Source organism: Agelaius phoeniceus, chromosome 17, assembly GCF_051311805.1.
Source record: "Agelaius phoeniceus isolate bAgePho1 chromosome 17, bAgePho1.hap1, whole genome shotgun sequence".
NCBI lineage: Eukaryota > Metazoa > Chordata > Aves > Passeriformes > Icteridae > Agelaius > Agelaius phoeniceus.
In genome coordinates this window covers 13376025-13397834 of record NC_135281.1, presented here as the reverse complement: position 1 = coordinate 13397834, position 21810 = coordinate 13376025, and the positions used below count along the sequence as shown (strand labels likewise).

The 21810-nt window shown below is 50.2% G+C and overlaps 1 protein-coding gene across 3 annotated transcripts in view; it reads right to left on the bottom strand.

The window, feature by feature from the left end:
* Nucleotides 1–21810, bottom strand: part of PMEPA1 (prostate transmembrane protein, androgen induced 1) — a 44401-nt gene that overhangs the window by 10922 nt on the left and 11669 nt on the right. For 2 of the 3 annotated variants that reach the window (XM_054644508.2, XM_054644509.2), the window contains exons 2-3: nt 17836–17874; nt 431–585 (exon numbers count right to left, since the gene is read on the bottom strand). In XM_054644508.2, coding sequence (XP_054500483.1) covers nt 431–585; nt 17836–17874 — 194 coding nt within the window. The remainder of the gene's footprint in view (nt 1–430; nt 586–17835; nt 17875–21810) is intronic. The other variant, XM_054644511.2, reaches the window with a different exon arrangement.

Sequence of the window (21810 nt, the reverse complement as noted above, 5' to 3'; positions counted from 1 at the left end):
CTGACAAGTGATTTCTGCCCCTTCCACCGCAGTAATGGCAGCAGCACTGGTGGAAACTGGAGCAAGTTACTCAGGATTTCCTGCTCTCTGCAGGGCAGGCAGGAAGTTTTTATACAGATGCCTGAGATTAACTGGAGCCAAAGGACTGGATAGTTTGGGACTGCTAAACCAAGGCATATGAACCCCAAGCAGCTGAGGGTGGTGGTTTCAGGACATGCCAAGAACAGCCTCGTGCAGTCACTTCACTGATGTAAAATCCAAATTGCAAAGCTCAGGGGAAAGGCAGAGGCTATGGCTGTCCATACACACAGCACCCTGAAGAGCCAGAGGCACCCCTAAAATACCCCCCCACCCCCAATAACAGAGACAGATGATGCCAAAGCCAAACACGACCTGGCACGTGTGGCTGGCAGAGCAGGGTGAGACTTACTGAGGAGAGGTTCTCGTCCCGCCGCCTGCCCTGGCTGTGCCGGCTGATGAAGGAGCGCGCAGAGAGTTTGTAGTGGTTCAGCAGACACGTGATCACCACCACCATCACCATCATCACCACCACGATTATGATTATCTGTACAAACTCCAGCTCCGCTGCAAGAGAAACAGACAGATTCTGAGCCATCAGGAACAGCAGCAGGTAACTGAGCACAAGAACAACTGAAGTGGCTGAGACAACACTGACAGCGCTGCACCCTTCCTGCCACAGCTCTCACACGTGGGCTCTGTGTGCCCTGAGCCCACAAAAACCTCATTCATTCCCTTTTTCAGTGTCACAGAAGAGTCTCCAGAAGGGATCTTTGCAAACTACACTGCAGAGCATTTCCTGGCTACAGCACAGATTGGACTTCCCAAAGACCTCCTGGGTGTCACAAAACCAGGAGCATCTCAGTGCCTCAAGTGCCTCTCTTGGGGCTGCAGAGCCATGAACCAACAGAATTCATCCTAATGAAACAGTTCAGCTAAAAGCAAGCTAAATTTCTGCAGCTCTCTTCCCATCACCACTACTCCTTCCTCCGGGGAGGACCAGACTGAGCCCTCCTTGGCACATCCCTGCACATCACACATCCCCTCTGTCCCAGGGCTCAGACAGTGGTGGCCCAGGGGACAGCACAGCGCAGCAGGCAGTGGCAGCCCCCGTTCCCAAGGCTGCCCACCCACCACAGGAAGCAGGGGGGCAGAGCTCCTGCCTTTGGGTGAGACGCCAGATGGGTGCCATGCTCTGCCAGGGGCCACATCCCACAGCTCCAGACAGCCCCGGCTCAGGGCTCGGCCAGCTGACGGTGGCAGCTTGAGTGGCTTGAACTGGCAGAAAGGAAAACTGCCAAAACCCCTCCAAACAAACACGAACAAGCAAACAACAGACTATCTGGTTAACTCTGCAGACACTTGGCAGGAGGCAGAGAGAAGTCGCTCCTGAAATTTCCTAAGGAAATAATTCCTCACACTTCTCTGAGGCTTAGGAAAATTGAGTGCTGGAGGCAAACATTGTGCTGGGTCATTATTTCCATGAATTTGGTGCCCAGGGAGTACATGCCATTCCCAAAGTGCTCAGTCACTCCCCCCATTCCCCTTCACGCCAGCAGTGCCCAGGACTGGGCAGCAGCAACTCCAGTGCCCAGCACAAAGGAGGGCCCAGACAGCAAAATTCAATCATTCTGAGGATTTACAGCTTGTTTGCTTCTCAGCAGCAACAGCTATAAAATCCAGTTTGGGAAAGCCGTGCTCTAAGCTATCATGGATGCTGCCCTCTATATTTAATCTATACTGACACACACATATATATCTGCAGACACACAGCAAGGCCCATCAGACCTCAAAGGGCACCACTCACTCATACCAGCTGGGGTGGCTTCTGCTGAGTCAGGCAAATTTATTAGGTTTTTTCGTTGGGGTTTTTTTTTAATGGAAAGTTTTCTCCTGACAGGTGGCATTTGAGCGCCAGTAAAAGCAAATAAATGTCAAGAAAACAGTCCAGGTGGTGAGCGCTGCCAGTTACCTTGGAGCTCTTTCTGCTAAACAGCAGCTATTTCTGCCACTGCCCAAAATGCTCCACCAGCTCTGCCCACTGCCTGCAGAAAGCAGAATTATGCCTTGAAAGCAGGAGCCTTATCTGGCACTTGGAGCTGGATGGATGAGGGACTTTGAGCCCAGATCCTTCCAGCACCCCTAAAACGCAGCTGCCTCTCCTCTGGAAGGCTGCACACAGGGTGGGAAGAGATGGATTAAAAGCCAAACATTGTACAGGAGTTTTGCCTTAAAAGTGCTTTTTAGCTAGAATAAAAGGTAAGCTCTGGGTCTTTCACAGCAACCCCAACAAGTCACCCAGTGCCACCGTGAGAGGAACAGCATGGAAGAAAACCAAATCCCATAAATTTAATCCAGCCCCAAAGCAGCACAGCTCATCTGTGGGGCCCAAAAGCTGCCCCTGGTGCCCTGTGCTGGAGGAACTGGCTGGAACAGGAGCTCATTGCTCCTGAGCAGAACCCAGACTGACCACAGGCACAAAGCACCAAAACCTAAAGGGCTAGGAAAGGGGACACTGCAAAACCATTGAAAAAAGGCACAATGACTCTTCCCATGCCACCCCCACTGTGCAGGGGTGTCCCTACACATCCCAAAGACGTGTCCTGGGTGTAACTGAGCACTGAGAGCATCCCCCCAGCACCCCAGCCAGGCACAGGGCACCCCACAGCTCCCCTGGCTGCTCCCCATGAAGAACCAGATCCCAGAGCCCCTGTGCCTGCCCTCCCCATGGGCAGCAGAGCAGCCACCCAGCCTGCAGAGCCCATCTCTTGCACAAATCATTATGGAAAAGAAAAAACTATGAAAAAAAAACCCCAAATGTTTTCAAGAAGATGAGTCACTTCAGCCTCAAAATGCAGCATGTGCTTCGGCCATGGCAAGAAAACACAAGAAAAAGTATAAATGAAGCTGGTGATGGAAAACTTCCTTTTCTGTTAAAAGGGGTTATATTTCTAAAGAAAAACAAGGCCAAAGTAGTAATAAAGGAAAGTTCCTTTCCTAGGACAAGAGATGCCTTAAATGAACCAAACCTTGCTAAATTGGTCCTGATGCTTCAGTGACACAGGTGAAGTTTTGGCCCAGGAAATTCCTTCCCAGGAAGGAACACACAAGATGTGTCACTTACAAATGACCTAAACCAGGCTTCCTGCACACACAGACACAGAACCAGCAGAGCCTGAAGAAGAAGAAAGAGTGGGAATTCCATCAGCATCTGGGACAGCACACCAGTGTCTCATCCATCCTCAGTGCCCTGGGACTGCTGCAATTGGGATCACAGGGAGAGGTGCCACAGGAAGGCACAGGATGATTACCAGAACAAAGGGGATGCTGCTTTCCAGCAGGGATGCTCCTCCTGCCCCATCCCTACCCCAAGCCCAGGCTCTAAGGAGCAGCCCAGCCTTACCATGCCCAGGAGCAAACTCATCCTGCTTTAATCCCAAGAACACTCAGGTTGCCCAATCTAGCCTTTGGAAAAAATAAAATAAAAGTCAAACCAAACCAAAAAAAAAAAACCCCACACACACCCTCAATTTGTGCTTTTCATGTTTCAAGAGACTCATATCCACTCGAGGCAGCAAAGTTTCTGCCAGCTCTCCCTCTGTTTTAACTTGTCTTCATGGGCTTCTTTTCTGCAGAAGGGAAAACAAACCCAACACACTGGAAAGCTGGATATGCTCAGTAAGATTTTTATCCAAGCAGCTCAGTCAAACTAATGAAGAAAGATCATTAAAAACCCAAAGTTTGAGTTAATATGCTATTATACAAGTGCAATTCAGCTGCTATGCTAATAAAAAGCCTTTGGGGAATGAAAAACAAGCCAAACTGCAAAGCACATAATTTATAATTCTACTGGTATTCTTAAAAACACACACACAACAAAACAAGAAAAAAAATACTCAACACATTTTGTATTTGGCTTCCTAATCATTGTCACTTTTCAATTAGAAGAGACCTCATTCCATTTCTCTCTGTAATTTTCCCCAAGGGAAGTGTTATAAATGCACTAGGCTTTACAAGATGGGCATATTCCGCCTCCAAATGCAAAGCAAGGTCACACTAATTTAATTTTGCATAATTTTTATTCCAGAATACGTTTCAAACTAACAGGTTCAGACATCACATTGAAGTGACACAACCTGCTTTTCCGTGTTTTCTGTCTAGACGCGGCAGCTCCGGGAGCCGGGCACCGTGCGCGCAACCCTTCTGCAACTCAGCATTTCCCCCAGACTCTCAGCACCCCAAACTGGGCCATTCCTGACCAAGGAGAGCACTTGTCACGTCCCATTCCTCATGCTCACTGCTCACCTCAAACCACGCATGGCCTTGGACAAGGGGGTTATGGAGATGCGTGAATGAGTGATGGGGACCCTGTGCTTCCAAAGCCTGGGCTCTCCATTCTCCTGTATTTATAAGAAGCTCATGCCCTCGCTGTCCTGTCGCAGACATCTTTTATGAAAAATCCTTTCCTCAGGATTTTTCCTCCTGAGAAGCTGAGAGGCCTCAGGAACAAAATGTGAACAATGGTTATCTGCTGCTGTGCAATGCAACAGGTGCATCTGGGATTGGTCTCATGTGGTTGTTTCTAATGAATGGCCAATCACAGCCCAGCTGGCTCAGACTCTGTCCCAGACACAAGCCTTTGTTAGCTATTCTTTCTTTTTCTATTCTTAGCCAGCCTTCTGATGAAATCCTTTCTTCTGTTCTTTTAGTATAGTTTTAATGTAATATATATCATAAAATAATAAATCAGCCTTCTGAAACATGGAGTCAGATCCTCGTCTCTTCCCTCATCCTGGGACCCCTGTGAACACGGTCACACTGCCCACCCTGCTGCCCAGTCACCAAGACCATGAAGCTCTGGAGTGTCTCAAATTTCTGGATTTATCTGTGGGTCCTGCACTGAGGTGCCAGCCACGCTGCAGAGCACGCTCACAGCTCCACGGGAGATGCTGCAGGAAGGTGCATCTGGGAGCTTCCTCGAGTCCTTATAAACAGAATACTGGCACCCACAAAATACTGGCACCCACAGGTTCAAATTAATTAATATATTTACAAGGACAGAGAGGGATTTGAGTCAATGGTGATGCTGGGAGCATCCTTACAGCCGTAGGGGAGGCGAGGCTGGGTTACACTTTAAATGCATTGCCTTGCCTTTTACAGCTACATTTCAGTTCATAAAATGCTTCCTATAAACTTTATTAATGCTCTTCCTTCCACACAGAGTACCTCTGCAGAAGACAAACTCTCCAAACCACCACAAGTATAAAGGAGAAAAAAAAAACCCAAACCAAAACCTGTATTTTGCTGCAATCATTCCAGACACTCCAGCTATCATTTACAGGTGGACAGAACAGCTTAGAGGCAAGCTCCCAGCCAAGATGACCTGTGCTTTCAGCCAGGTATAACACAAATCTGCAGGTCAAACCAGTCATCCCTGAGCTTCAGTTACAATTTCTGTATGTATTGGAATTGTGTATTGTGTGACAAGTGACAAGAAAAAGTGAAATTACTCAGGAGCGAAGATGAAGAAATGTAGCTGCACTAGCCATAACTCCTAAGGAAAAAGGTTTAAAAAAACCTCACACTCTTAACACACACACAGTTACACATTCTTAACACACTCACTTTCTTACACAGTCTCTCTTACAAACTCTCACACACACTCTTACACATTCTTACACACACACATACTCTCGTTAGAGTGTTCTTCTCCCTTTCAGAGGCTGTGGACAGCAGAGAAGAGATGAAAGAACAAAGAACTTCAGATGGCAGATTACTCACCCTCGCTCATCCGCTAGGTCATCTCAGAAACAATCAGAGCAGGCAAAGTCATTACTGCACTATTTTTGTATTAGCATCTGCTGCATTTGTCTTCTAATACCCCCATAAAACCAGATAGAAGGGCCCATCAGATTGTCAACAACTGTGTTTGTTTACAAGAGAGCAGGGGAAGACACAGAATATGATCTCAATATTGATAGTGCTGCTGCTGGCACTGACTGGCAGCACCTTGAAGCTGCAGCAGCACCAAAGGAACCAGGATCAGGCCTGTTACAACAGGCAGGACAGCTGGGAAGGATCATTTTGGGCCTGCTTCATGCACCATCAGTACAGTTAACAGCTAAACTTCATTTCTGGATTCAGCACAGTCAATTCTGATGCAGTGAGCAGAAATGACACCGTGCAGACCAGTGAGGACAGGCTGAGATGGGGCAGGAGGGCAGGGAGCAAGTGAGACTCGGAAAAGGAGCCAGTTGAAATAACAACATTGCTGGAGAAAAGGGGATAGAGCCTCAAGAATTCCTGTTCATAGTGCCAAGCTTTGGGCCATAACTGTGTTTAATATAGTTCTTTTTGTCAGATGTCACCCAGGTAATCAAGCATCACATCCTCTGAGTCACTGGCAAATGATGGCCTCATCCCCCCACCCCCATTCTTGTTTGTTTTAAAGGAAACAGCCTTATTTCATGCTCAATAGTCACAGAAATATCAGACTGCTTGGGCTTCAGAACATTTTTTAGTGCTTAAAAACCACAGCAACTGTCCTGGCTGCACCACTGGGCCTGTTTTCAGAAGGTGACCTTGCCAAGATCACCCAGCTTGGTGGCAGCTGCAGGGAGTGGGACACACATCCAAGGGCCACAGAGGCAGCATCAGCATGGCAGAACTCAGCTTTTACAGGGAAATGGCAAATGTGAGAGCTGGGGTCAGCAGTTCTGTCAGCCAGGACGCTTTGGGGTCTGAGCAGAGACCTGTCAGCTGGACACTTGTTTAGAGAAACTCCTGGAGACATGAAACAGCTCCCTCAGAGCAGTGAGAACTAACAAGGTTCTTTGGGACACACCAGCTCTCTGAAATCTTGCATATGCCAACCTCTTCTCTCTTTTCAGTGCCTACTCCTCTCACCCTCCCCCTTTTCCAGGATTTTTAGATGAGGTATTTCACACACAGTGAGGCTGATCCCAGCCTACCGAGATGACTGGAAGTACATGGCTTTTGAAGTTACTCCCAAGGGTGAGAACAGCTGAACTGGATTAAAAGAATAAAGTCATTTTGATTTTGCACTTAAAAGACAGGTAAATTTGCTTGCTCACGAGAAAATGTTGAGCAGGGCTCATGGCCCCCACCAAGCTGAGCAGATCCAAAACACCTCCTGCTTCCCAAGAGGAAGCACAATAGCATCAGGCCTGGATGATGTTTGGGCAGAGGGGAGGGCAGAACATCACCCACCCTTTGAATAACAGCATCAAGAGAGAGGGACACAAGAACAAGATTTTACCATCTGCAGTCATAAATAGCCTGAACCAGAAAAAAAACCCTACCAGATATTGAGTGAAAAAAACACAGCACACAATATCCGGATCAAACCCCACCAGCCGACCCTGAAAGACCAAACAGGTTTTGTTTGTCAGGGGTATTTCTAACAGCCAGTAAAAATAAACACATTAATAAATAAGTATTTTTGTATACCCTGGAAACACTCCTGATCAATATGTGGCTTGCTACTGTAGAGGGTTTTTTTTTCCTTCCACCCAGCAGAAACTCATGACAAAGGAAAGCACATCTCATTTATGAACTTAGCTATAAATACTTTTGCTAACTGCCATTTAGGAATTTCATTTCCTGCTTGAGCAAGTCCTGTTGAAAGAGGCAATTACCAAATTTGTTTCTAGTTATAGAAATAGATGTTTGTCGCTGCCCACATCTGTTTCGACAGACAAATTGCCAGACGCGGACGCTCCAAGGAGAGCAAGTGCTCCATGCAGGGAGGGCTTTGCCCCCTCTCCAGAAAGCAAATGGCAATTACAGGGATTGGGTTTCTGATTCCAGCTTCCTCCCAGCCCTGTCTCCCACTGCAAGGGAGCTGCCTCACGCTGACAGGGCACCTGCAGCCTCCCTCAGCTGCATCCCCTGCGCCGCATCACCAGCGGAGCTGCTCCCTCCTCCTGCTGCCGCGAGGACACCCGGGAATAGGGGATGCATTTGTCACCCAGCCCAGCACAACGAGGAGCCTTGGATGCTGCAGGTCACGAGGACCCAGCAGGCTGCACTTGCTGTGCACACAGAGAGGCAGCAGCAGCAGGGCAGGGAGATGGCACAGGCTGTCCTGCTCTGTGTGCGACACCCCAGTGCACAGCGGAGATGGCACGGGGCTGTGCAGATGGGGGTTTGTGGATGCCATCAGCACCAATCACAGCCTCTCCCAGCTGAACAAATGCTGGATACACCACGTTTCACCAGGCGTCTCTCCACCCTGGCTGTCCACTAGAAAGTTTCCATTTCTACTTATTCTTGGGGAAACCATCCACTGGTCAATTCCCAGTGTGTTCAGCCATGACCCTGTCAGAGCCCAAAGCAGCTCCAGGTGCCCCAGTGCCACCCAAGCCCTGTCACGGTGCCCAGCGAGTCCTGTGGGACCAGTGCTCCTGCAGGGGCACCTCGAGTGAGACAGAGAGAGCAGCAGTGCCTGTGCCTCCCTGTCACAAGCACGACACCCATCAACTCACACCCAGCACCCGGCTCAGGGACACGACTGAGGTGCAGAAAAACCACAAAACACCCCGAATTGCAGCTGGGCAACCTGTGCTCCTCCAGCATTTCTATTCCACACCAGCATGGCTCCCTCCACCACCTCCCTTATCAACCAGCACATCCCCAAGGAGCCCCTTGACATTTGGGAACAGTGCCGGGCCCCTGCCGTGCCCCTGTCCTGAGGCTGCAACTCCCACAGGGGCTCCAGGACACGCAGCCCTGGGCAGCAGTGCCACAGGGGCTGCCCTGGCTCGCAGACGGGTGTTGAAACCCAGATTGAGCAAGCTGGCCAAAGCCACACAGGTCATGACAGGGCTGCAACTGCGACCGGATTTCCTCAGCACAGTCCAGGGCCAAAAAACGGGAAACACTCCCTGCTCTGCCTCTTCCCAAGCACCCAGTTATCATCTGTGCCACTCTGCAGCTCCAGCTCGCCAGAGGAGTGACCTTTCACAAGGCAAGTTACTCCCAGGGAACAAGGACAATCTTAAGTTACAGGCAAAATTATGCATTGCAGGGAAAAAATATGCAAAATGCATGCAAATGCCCAAACAAGGCACACTGTGTCTGGTCACTGCAGGATTCAAGTTCAGTTCTTGAACTGGTCTGAACTGGTCGCTACCACCAGATGGGAGCGAATGCATGTGCACACGTTCACAGAGATGTGAAAAAAAAAATTGTATTTATACATATATATATATATATATATATATACACACACACACACCAGAGTGAATGGGGGAGGTGAGTACAACCGCCCCAAATCTGACAAAATTAAAGGTAATAAATTTACTTCCACCTCAGCTGCAGCAACAGCCTGGGAAAGGTTTTAACTCCCACAGCAGATCTGCTGGGAAGTCTGTTCCATTGGGGGGGTTCTGCATGTGCAGGTTTTAGGGCTCACACAAAGAGAAAGGCCAGGCACAGATGGGGTTTGGAGCCAAGAACAGGGCTGGGCTCACCTGCCCTTCCTGAACATCCTCATCCTGGCGTTCCCTGCAATCCCCAAGAAACCCAGTCCCCATCCCGGGGTGCTCTGCTCCTTCCCCTGAGCATCCCCATCCCGGGGTGCTCTGCATCCCCGAGCGTTCTCATCCCCATCCCGGGGTGCTCTGCATCCCCGAGCATCCCCATCCCCATCCTGGGGATCCCTACCATCCCCGAGCATCCCCATCCCCATCTCGGGGATCCCTGCCATCCCCGAGCATCCCCATCCCGGCCCATCTGCGTCCCTCCTGCCTCCCCATTGTCCCGCTCCCCCGTCCCATCCCCAGATACACGGGGCAGGGGGGCTGCGGGGAGCCGACCCCCGGGTCAGCGCCCACAAAGGGCTCGGGGGGAGGCGGTGGAGCCCCGGCCGGCCCATGCCGGCCCCGCCACCTGCCCGCCGGGCTGCGGGATGCGGGCGGCAGCTGCCCCGCACCGGGCGCAGGGCGCTCGGCGGGGCGGGAGAGGGCACAGCACCGACGGGAGGATTATCCATGGACACAGCCTGTCCCCTTTTCACTGCATTTAACAATAAAGCAGTAGCTATAGCAACGGGGTTAATTAATGCATCGATTTGCATAACTAAAACTCCGCACCCATTGAAAGCCCCGCCGATGTGGTCGCTGTGCGGGGACCCGCACCCACGGCGGGGACGGGGCTGCGGGGACACCCCCGGAGCAGCGAGAGCCATCCCCTCCTCGCACCTCCATCCCCGCCAAGCGTGCCTACGCCAGCATGGGGAAAAGAGCAGGAAAACGGGGGCCGAAGTGTCCTTCAAAAAAATAAAACTGAGGGAAAAAGTGATTTTCAGGCATGGAGGGAGTAAAGCGCATTCCGAGCAGAGGGGGTAAGGAGATAGGGAATGTAAAGGTTTCAGACTATCGTATAACCAGAGGGGGAAATGTCTTCTCACCACAAACATGCATCTGCATGATGTCTAGACAGTCATAAAAAGGGCAATTAAAGTACTGCAGGCTGCAGTAAGCCAATGTCTCCTCTCCCAGTCTAAACAGTTGAAACATACTGCACGAACTTGGAAAAAAAAAATATAGGATAGAGAGAGAAAAAAAAAAAAAAACAAGTTTGTAAGGAAAAATGTTTTGAAATTCAGCTTTAAATAAGCCAGTAAATTAATTCAACCTTGTCACATCTCTGCCTTATAACATATCAAATATTCCGCCTGCGTCCTGTCTAGACTGCGATAACAAAGGGCATTTAAAGCCCTGCAAGATGCGCTGACAGAGTGGCCATTTAAAGACGCAGTATTGCTTTCTCCATCTAAAACGATTTGTCAGATGGAGTTAAAATGAAAATGATAAGTAATCACTCTGGTTCACAACCATTTCAAAAGGAAAAAAAACCGCAAAACCCCCACAGCTCATAGATATAAATCCCACTAAAATCATTCCAATGTATCACTCCAGTGGGATTTGTCTGGCCTCTTTTTTATGGCATTTGCCTTTTTTTTAAATTTATTTTATTAATCTGAGATGTCAGTGGCTTTCTGCAGCACATGCATTTCTAAATAGGAGTGTATTAAGTTTAAAAAAGTCAGCTCCAAGTTTTAACTGATTTATTGGCATAAAATGATGACTCCTGCAGAAACAGTATTATAACCCCAAGGGTTAACAACACTGAAAAGGCATTTTTTGTTTTTATTTACTTAGAAACAAAAGAATAAACTGTATCACATGAAAGAACTGGCCAGTCCCTATCACTGACACAACTGAGCCTGCTTAGTCCCAGTCCTCAGGAATGCAAAAAAGAAAAGAAAGTTAAAGCAAACTATGTGGGTGTTCAGAGTGTTGGTTTTTTTTTACTGAGAAAGGATGGTTTTCTGGAAAAACAAAACAAAACAAAATATAATCCTGTCTAACACAAAAAACACTCTCCTTCCTCTCTGAGCTTTATCAATTGTCGAAAAACCAAAAAAACTCAAAATAAAATACACAGGCAAAATCACTAATCTGCTGAACAGGAGGGCAAACGCTGCCACGACAGGGCCAGGCCACAGCCACTGCAGGCCAAGGCTTTGCTGGGACATGGCAGGACCAAGCGCCCCTGGCATGACCCTGTGCCCAGCCCTGGGTCCAGCCTCACTGCCCAGTCCCTTCTACAGGGGAGGGTCACGATGGGAGTCACCCCTGGAAGTCCAGAACCAGCCTGGATTCAGTTCTTCACTGCTCCTCACCCTATGACATCCCACCACCACCTCATCTGCACCTCCCTCTGTCTCCCAACCCTTGTTTCTTAATTATTATTTTAATAAGACTGTTTCCAACTTCATTGTTCATTCCGCAATAGCCCAAGGGCTACAACTGTTCATTAGACAGAATTTCTGCTTTAATTGCACTGACACAGATGTGTAGGTTATCTGGAAGAAATTACTAAAATGAGCAGTAAAGAATGGGGCTGGATGCTTTTCTTCCCTCACAGAGAGTTTAATTTAACATTATTTCCCCCCACGCCCCGTACAAGCAGCGCCATTCGCTGCACTGCGACTCTGGGTTTGCAGAGGAATCAACCCCAAACTGCTCCCACTGCACACAGGTGCATCAGGATTCCCTCAGGGGCAACAGGGGAAGGTCTGGGGGCTCTGTGGTCTCCACCACTGCTGGTGGGATGGTCTGTGTCCCCCTCATGTCCCCCAGGCAGCACAAATCAGTGACATCCCCCTGAGAGGGGAATCAGCTGGACCACGGATAAAGCTTTGGGGAAGAAGTTGGGCCACCAGTGCTCAACGTGGCCATCCCTGCCTGTGCCAGGACTGGGGTGGGAAACAGGCTCCCTTGGTCCATCCTCACCCTCTGAAAAGAAGAAACACCAAAAAATGTCATCACTTCTGCTCAACAGTGCCTGTGCTTTGAACCCACCATGGCTGTGCAGCTGTCAAATCAGCCAGGGAGTTCACATGAACTTCCTCTGCAATTCATGTTGGCAAGAGCCAGACACATAATAGCCCTGGATTCAGGGAGAAAGAGCTGCCAGCATTATTTCTATTTAAAACCTCTATCTGAGCTTCATAGACTCATTCTTCACACATGATACAAACATACACACACACAAAATGCAGAAGTGAGCCAGATCCAGAAGCATTTCACTTCACCAAGAGCAGTGCCTAACAGCAATTTCAGGTTTTGGCTCCCTGTGACTATTTAATAGATTTTAATTCAATATTAAAAAGCATGAACCTGCCAATTTTTTTGTTATGTCTTCTTGCCAGGAAGAAGAAAAAAGTTGTTCCTGACTTCTTTATCAAACCATTTCCTCCTCTGCACCTCCCCTCTCCAGACAAGGGGCTGCAGCCAGAGGCACCTCCTGGCCAGGGCAAGGCTGACAAGGGTGGGCTGGGGCAGGGGCAACATCACAGGTTCAAGTTCCATCTCTAAATATGTCTAAAAGCCACTAAAAATGTCTCCTTCAGGCAAACTTGTCTTTCAGAGGGAAGGAAAGTTTCGCTAATGCTTCATGTTAAAAAAGCCTGCACTAAGGGAAAAACCTTCCCTTTGTTGCTAGGGGACTTGCTTACTTTCTAGCTGAAAACCTTTAAAATGCACCATTGTATTTAGAAAAAAAAACACCAACCCCGAGACTGAAGCACCTCATGTGCTAAAGATCAAGAGACAGAACACATCAGTTCCATCCTTCCTTTGCAAGTACTTTGCTCAGGCCTGACTTCGTTTTGTGTCTTGGTCCTCGATGCTTTTTGGCAGTTTGCTCCAGACTTACTGGCAAGAGCTAAAAGGTTTCTATTTAGCTGGTGTCAGCTGAGCATCTGTGCCGGCAAGAACTGGAGTGGGGGTGATCCCGACTGCCTTTCAAAAGCACATTTCTCTCTGGGAGCTGCCACAATAATTTGAAGTCTGAGTGTGTTTGGGTAGCGGGGTGACTCCCTCCGGAGGGGTGCCCCGGCGCAGCTCTCCATGCGGGCAGCGATCGCTGATCGGCGGAGGGAAAAAGGAGCTGGGAACGCTCCCTAACCTGTGACCCTGACAACAAAAGGCAGGGAGAGCGTCTAGACCTCCAGTCTGCCGGGGAGTGAAGGGAGCATTGTGCTCCGGCACACTGGGGCTGCTCAGACAAGGCGGGCACAGAGGCGCTGCGGGGCAGCCCCAGCTGCAGCGCCCGCACCGCTGCCGGGGAGGGGGCACGCACAGCCCGGCCCAGCACAGCCCGGCCCAGCACAGCCCACCCTGCCCTGCCCTTCCTCCCCAGCACACGGCCTGCAGGGCCTGCGGGGCAGCTTCCACCTCCCAGCGCTGCCCATCACATCTCCAGCCCCGGGTCTCCCTTTGCCTCCGTGTATTTCGCACACAGCATCCTCACGCTCCTGAGCGCAGATCCTGCGATCCCAGCCCTGCGCGGACTGCCGGCAGGAAAAATGAAATATATGCTTCCTTCCACAGAGCCTCGATTTTCTGCTTTCCCTGTCTGGCTCAGTTAAAAGGGGACAGACCAAGATGTTTCCTCTCTGCCAAGCCTAGAGGTCAGCTCAGCATTCAGAAAAAGCTGAAGTCCCAGCTTTAACACATATTTCTTGGGTGACCCTGATCAAACCCCTTGGCTTTCCAGTGTGGAGGTGCCCACGTATAAAAATATAAATACCCTAAATAAATGCTGGAGCTAATGGCAGGTTACTGCCAGGGAACTGCACGAAGAGAAAATAAAAGACCTATTAAAAGCCCTTGTTTGTCTCTGCCAGAAAGAAAACACTATTACCCAGTACTTAAAAAGATGCATTAAAGGAGAGAGAGCATCGGGGGGGGTTAAGGACACCCCTGGCAGAGCAGTGAGGGGAAGCACTCTGGGCCAACCACCCCCATGTGCCCTCAGGATAAGGTTTTGGGGTGATCCCACACCCTGGCCATGCCAGCACAGGCAGCAGGAGCAGCAGCTGCCCCGAGCACACCCAGCACAGAGTGGGGCCACAGGCAAACCTGGAAACCCACAGATCAGAACTCTGGGCTAAACAAAACCCTTTCGTTTCACTATTCCTGGAGGAAAGGCAAATGCCTGGAAGATGTGCTCCAGCCCAGCACCAGTGACACTCACTGGCCCATGGCACTCCTCCTGCAACCCTGGGCACAGCCAGCAGCCCCCTCAGGCACTGCAGGGATCCCCCCTCCTTCTGCCAGCTCCAGGCTGGAGCTCTGGAGTTACAGCCTGAGACCAAGCTAAACCAGACCCAGCAACTGAGATCGTTTAAGCAGCTATTAAATCCCCACCTCCTTCTGATGAGAGGTGATTTACAAACAGCTGATGGTGAATACAATGAATTCAGAGCACATGAGGAGTTTCAGTATCCTGGTAGCCAGCAGACGCCAATCCTTCACCAGCACACCTCACCACTTCCACACCTTACACAACAAAAAGGTGAGGGATCAGGACTTTCTTCTCCCCCTGCCTCTGTTGCTTCCTACCCCATCTCCAAAACATCACCAGTCCACTGGCAACTCCTTCCCCAGGTGCTCCAGGTCCCTGGGACTACTGAGGCACCAACAGAGCCAGGAGCTGTGGCAGGACACTGATGGTGGCACCACGGCAAGATGCCACACAGCTGGAGCCTCAGCAGGGCCCAGCCAGACCTTCCTCACAGCCTGGCACCTGCCACGGCAGCAGCTCCTCTCTGACAACTGCCTGGGATTTATTTTTGGTGCACATGCACTGGGAGACTGAGAGATCCCACACTGGGATTTTTATCAGCAGTGCGCAGCTATGGAAACAAATGCATTTAAGACTAATATAACAAAATATCCAAACCCACAACAATAAAATAAAGAATGGTGCACATTGGCATTTTCACATTGCAGTGAACGCAGAGCGTGACCCGGCTTCTCCCAGAATTCACCCAAACTTTTAAGAAATCACAGATTTTCATGTACTTACATGTTCAGCTATGTGAATTTTGCTTGGTGTAAACCCTCCACCCTGCCCTTTGATTTTACAGAGTTCAAGGAATGCATATCCTCCTAAATAAGATGAATAGCCATTTGTTGAGGACATTCTCTCCTTCCCCCTCTGTACCCATTTCCAAGCCACCCTCTGTGAGAAGCAGGAGGGCTAACACAAAATCCACCAGAAACTGCAGCACCTCTTCTTTCACTCCCCACGGAGGGGACACAGTGGTGCCTGACCATGCCCCAGTGCACAGATCTGGGCAGAGGCTGCAGCCCAGCCAAACTGTTCCCTCTCAGCAGGCACAAGAGGGACCCACAAGTCATTTAGAGGAATCCAAGAGCCTGACATCCACACCATAGACACCCTGGAGTTACCAAGGAGATGGTGGAATACCTTAAAAACTCAGGAAAAAAAGCTCAGTGAAAACCAAACCTCCCTTGAGGGAGGCAGTGCTGCTCCCTGCCCAGGTTTGCTGTTCTGACCCACCACGTGCAGGGCTTTACCCAGGTGGCACAGGGATGGGCAGGGGCATCTCTGGGACGGGCAGGGGCATCTCCCCCTGGGGTTCTGGCCCTGCAGGCAGCACCAGGACGCCCCGGGAGGATGCGGGTGGTGGAGGTGGCGATGTCTGGGAATGCCGGCCCAGGCTGGAGCTGCAGACAAGGACCCAGACAACAAAGGCGAGGCAAAAAGCCGTCTGATAGAGGCAGCCCCGTCTGGCAGGCCGGGCTCTCAGAAGCCTGGGCATGCACTGATGTCTGCAAGCACAGCTCTTCGCTGGGCGCACAATTAACCCCGCAGCAAGATCACTAAAGTGTCCTGCAGCACACTCCAAACAGCATCCATCTGGTAAGATGAAAAAAAACCAAAGAGTACAGGAGTGCAGCAAAGGAGCAAACAACTGGAGACTGCAGGGAATGACTCTACAACAAACAAAAATTATACTTAATTTTCTGTTATTTATATTCTAAGAAAACCACATGTTTTCACTTGCATCTCTGCCTCCCTCCCCGAGGCACAAGCACACACACACAAAATGGGAAGACCAGGGAGAGCAGGAAGAGCAGCACAGCTCGAGCACATCCCCACTCACACTCTTTCCCAAATCACAGCACAAGAAAACGGGTGTGAGTTTCACAACTGTGGAGCAACAGCCAAACACCTTTTGCTGGAGCGAAAACGCCCCGAGCAGCCGCTCAGAGCACTGGGACACCACAGCTACCCCTGCCCGCCTGATCTGCGGAGATCTTAAGGCATTAATATAAAATAAATGTAAATCAGCCCTTGAGCGCTGCAGGACGGTTTCCCTGCGGGCTGGTGTGAGTGTCCCAGCTCCGGGGCTGATCCCAGCCTCAGGCTCCCGTGGTTCCCCTGCCTGATGTCTGCACCACGATAATGATAACGCTGCTGGGGGACCGGTGGTGTCTCACAGCTTTTTTGCATAAGCAAGGGCTGTCCTGCTGTGCAACCAAATTGTGCCACCAGGCTTGAAATAAAGGAACTGAAATAATTTTTTTTTCTCTCTTATTTTAGATTATGACTTTTACTAATTGATGCTTGATAAAAGCCTAATGAATGATTTGTAGGCATTATAGGCATGTTAAGGATCCAAGTGTGGTTATAAGCCAAGGTCATAAGCTCTATTGACTTTCTAGGCTCTATAGCAATTGATTTGCCATTTATTAAAATCACTGATTCACCACTTGTTAACAATTTATTTAGCTGGTTCTTCCCCAGAAGGCTCAGGCACCACATTGAGCAAAGACACCTTAGTTTTGAGGTACTGTCATGAACTCGATACTAAACTGAGAGACAGACTCATGAACATTATAGCAGTGTCTTTTTAAAGGCTCTTTTGCAAACAGGTTCAGCTCAAATCCAGGAGCCTGGTTTAACAGGGCTTCCAATGCCTGGTTTTGTCTGTGCTGAACATGAGCATCCCTGGCCACACTCAGCAGAAGTCTCACATCCCATGGCTTAAAAAGGTACAGGATGTCAACTACTTTCATAAAATCGAGTGAAAGTCTCTTTCTTCAGTGTAACACTGCTCATCAGTTTGCCAGAGTAGCAGCAAACAAAAGAGTACTGGTGCTTAAAATGACACTCAGCTTTTGAACATGTTTCTACATTGAACAGCAGGAAAAAAAAAAATCCCATCCAGGATTACCAAAGTGCAGCCAGGTATGGACAGACAAAGAACAGCAGGTTTGCACAGTCAGCCTCTGAAGACACCACTGCATCCCCCTGTGCAGCAGAGGAGCAGGTACCTGCTGCTCTTGGGCCAGCAATGTCCCACCCGTGGCGTGGAGCAGTAACCAGGGTGTTTACGGTACAGCAGCTGCAATCATGCAATCAGCCTTCGTAATTAGATCTTGGCAACTCTTGAAATACTTCACTTACCCAGTTTACCTGGAAAGGTGCGACCTAAACATTCAGTGCCTGGAGACATTTGAAAGAAAAACAGAAAGGATCCGTCAGTGATGGGAGCCACCTCCGAGCGGCTGCACACACACCCCAGCTCCCCTCCTGGGGACTCGTCCTGGCAGAGCTCCCCTGGCCAGCATCACCTGCTCCCACCATCTCCACAGGCTAGCAGCGCCAGAGCTGCCACCACTCCTGGATCATGACCCCACGTGCTTTTCCCACAGCAGACATTGCCACACAAGGTCCTGTTCCTCTCTCCCCTGCTTCCCCAGGACCGCTCTCCTGATCTTGCCTGATGGCAACGCCAAAGCTTCACAGAGGTTGGTGAAGTTTCTGGGATCACTCAGCCCACCCCAGAGACCTCCCTGCCACATTCAACAGTGCCAGACTGCCTGTCCATGGCCCAGGGCAGCACTCTGCACTTCAAGGCATTGCTGGACTGTTTATTACATTCAGTCTCCTCTGCAAACACACAGAGCTGAGCCCCACACGCTGCTGAGCCTGGTGAAAGCTCAGGGTCTCCTGACACCCCATGCCCACAGCGGGGGCAGTGGCTGTGCAGCACTGAAGAGGAAGAGCCACAGCAAAATCTTGCACAAGACCCCAGGAGTTGTATTTTCTAGCCCAGCAGATGTATTTTCAAGTGAGGAGAACAAAGCAGCAAAAAGTTTGCAACAAAAGACAACTCATGACTTCTCTCTCACCCATGACTGTGTGACTGCCTGCAACACTGAAGGGATTACAGGACATGGATCCTCCCCAGTGCCTGGCAAGCTGAGACATTCTGGGCTGGCTGGGAGCTCTGCATCCCACAGGAGGTTCGCCAGAGAAACACATACAGGATTCTTTTATGAAGCCTGTAAGAACTGTCTGTCACTGATAATGGTTAATTGGTACTAATTAGTGCAGTCTGACCGTAAGGAGCCCTACTGGCCTATAAAAGTGGCCTTTAACCTGAGAGCAAGGGACGCAGTCACTGCCAGACACAGGGCCACGGACACACAGCCCACTCCTCACACTGCGCCTGCCTCTGCAGCAACACAGCAGGCTCGAGGGATACATCAGCACATCACTGCTCTCAAATAAAGCTTTAAAAAGTTACTTTCCATGCACCTGGGAGGACAGAGAAAACCAGCTTTTTAATCCCAGGAAAAGATTAAGGATCAGACAGTTGCTGTAAATTACTGCAGCGGCTAAATAATGACGGGTCGCAGGCTGGGCTCACTGATGGGAGGTCAGGCTGATTTAAATGCTTCACATGCAGGTGTTCCAAAGAGGGCCTGCACACATGAGGTGTCACCTGAATGCACATGGGCAGCCTTGAGCCTCCAGGCCCATGGGCAGCACCACCACCACCCCGCTGGAATGGGCACCAACACCGAGCGTGACAGGAAAGGAAAGAAAGGAATTCTGCCGAGCCAAACACCAACGTGTGGCAACAAGCTTGGACCTCCTCCTCCTCCTCCTGCTCAGCCAGCTCACTGCACAAAGCCTGGAAAGGGGTGGGAGGCTGGAAAGGAGTGAAAGGCCAAAAGAAGACTGCAGGCCAAAAAGGGTGGGAGTCCCAAAAGTAAAATGTAGAGTCTGAGAAAAAGTGGATGCCAAAATGGCTTGGGAGACCCAAAAGGGTGGGAGTCCAAAGGAAATTTAAAGGTTGAGAAAAAGACCTTGTGCATGCAGCTGGCTGGATCAGGATCAGCTTTTCTCTGGCTAAATTTCCAGAAGGGTAGAAAGCAATGCCTCTCCCCTCCCAGTTCCACAGCCCAGGTGATGCAGCGTGACACCCTGTGCACGTGTGGGCATGTGTTCCCCATCACGTCTCATCCAAGATGTTTGGCCATGGTCTGGGACGTGTGGGAGAAGCCAGCCTGAACCCTCTGAAGTCAGACAAGATTCTGGGATGTTGCTTCTCCCCTCTCTCTCTCAGCACGCCTGCCTCTCCCGTCCTCACATCTGCCCTTTAGGTTCAGCCATGCATTTGCCAACTTTTTAAATGCAAATGAGAATTGGCACATAAAGTCTGCTTTAAACCTGACCAGAGCCACCCTCAGCTCTCCTCCCTCCCTCCTTATATGCATGAACTTTTTTTATGCAATCGGCAGCAGGGAAGAGACCCAGGGAGTGGCTGAGCCATGCCTGGAGCCCTTCTGCAGCCGCGGCGCTGCCAGACAGCTCCATGGGAAGGGTGGCTCAGCCTCTCTGCCTACCAGCAGCAGCATGGAACCAGTAATTACCCTGGCTGGACCAACACCTGCTCGTGGTTTTGTCTTACACTGTTTGTGCAACCCAACAGGCTGCCAACAAAGCAGGGATGTGCTTTGCCTAAACAGGTGAAAACATGAAACAGGGAACGGAGCTGCCGTGTTGGTCCCACAACGCCTCTGTGCAACACATGCTGGAAAATCACTGCTGCTTCAGCCTGCAAGGCTGCAGAGCAGGGACGAGCATGGCCTGCACTGCTAGGGCAGGAAAGGAGGGAAAAGGGCTGCCCAGCTCCAGAGCTCGGGATCCAGAAGCTGGACGTTCTTTGCTGGGCTGAACCACCAGCACCAAAAAGCCTGGCTTGCCAGAAGAGTCCTGCTAAACCGAGCATCCCCCGTGGGACAGCACAGAGGATGGGACAGCACTCACCCAGCCAGGGCTGCCTGCAGAGCAGAGCTGCTCCCAAAAATGCCCTGTGCCAGCTTAGAGCAGGAGTGCCCATTCCCATGCCAGGGCCACCACCCCTGTGCTCACAGAGCAGGAGCTCAGCAGTGGTGTGGGAAGGGCAGAGTGAAGACCATGAGTGACCAAGGGCAAAGACCCCAAAGGAGCACCTGGGCCAGCCTCAGTCTCTGGCAGAATCAGCTCTAACCCCGCCAGGTCACACCCAGGAGATGCTCTCCCACCATCAGCAGATGGGATTTGTTGTAGATGATTTGTCCTGGAATAAAAACACCAGCCCCACCTCTTGCAGCATATTTACCAAAAGCCACTAGACATTAAACAGAGGCGAAAAGTGTATCCCAGCAACATCTGGAATTTATCCCTTCTCCCTTTTGAAAAAAAAAAAAATCACGCTCTATTCTTTTAGAGAAAGAAAAGTGATTATATAGAATTATAATGCTGGAAGAACATAGAGAAGAGCAGAGATTTTCTTTGAAACGCTGTTTAGACAATTAAAAAGGGATAGTTTCAAAGAAGCAGCAAATACCATCTCAGCTTTTTCCGCCCTGTCTCGCAGTACCAGGCTTTCCTCCATGCCTTGGCTAAGACACTCCAATGAAAGCAACAGATTTTTTTCATCCTTGCAAGACCTTAGTAAGCCAGAAAGGAAACCAGCTCTCAGGCCTAACTGGTTGAGGATAGACCAAATAAAAAAAAAATATTCTTCCAATTCCTGCCAACAGGATTTGAAGGCACCTTGATTTCTATGAAGAAAACCTGCTTTGGGATGAGCTTTCCAAAAGAGGATGTGTCAATCTTTATCCAGGAGAGCCAATACTCTGTCTCCCGAGACAGAAGAATGGAAAGGCTTTAAATATTAAAACAGGAAAAATCATCGGGATTAATATGAGGATGCAAGGTCAAAATGTGATATCCTCCACTTCCTGAGGCTCCTGATCCCAGAATGGCTGGGCCACGACCCCACAGCATCCCCTGTGCCCGGATGCAGCTGGGGGAGCCTGGGTTCAGAGGGAAATCCTTCCCAGCCTTCCCGAGGGGGGAAGCCAAGCAGTCGCTCCCACGCCAAGCCCACAGAAGCGCCTCCAGCTACTAAATTACCCAACGACTCCAACGAACTGCATTGATCTGGCTGGAAAACAAAGCTGCAGCTCTTGGCACGTGCCCAGTTAGGAGGGTACAGCTGCATTTTTCACCTGCAAGCAGTTACAACCATGGTGGGAGATGCCCCTTGCCCTGACACGGGGCAGCTGAGGGGAGAGGCCGAAGGGCAAACACGGGTGAGAG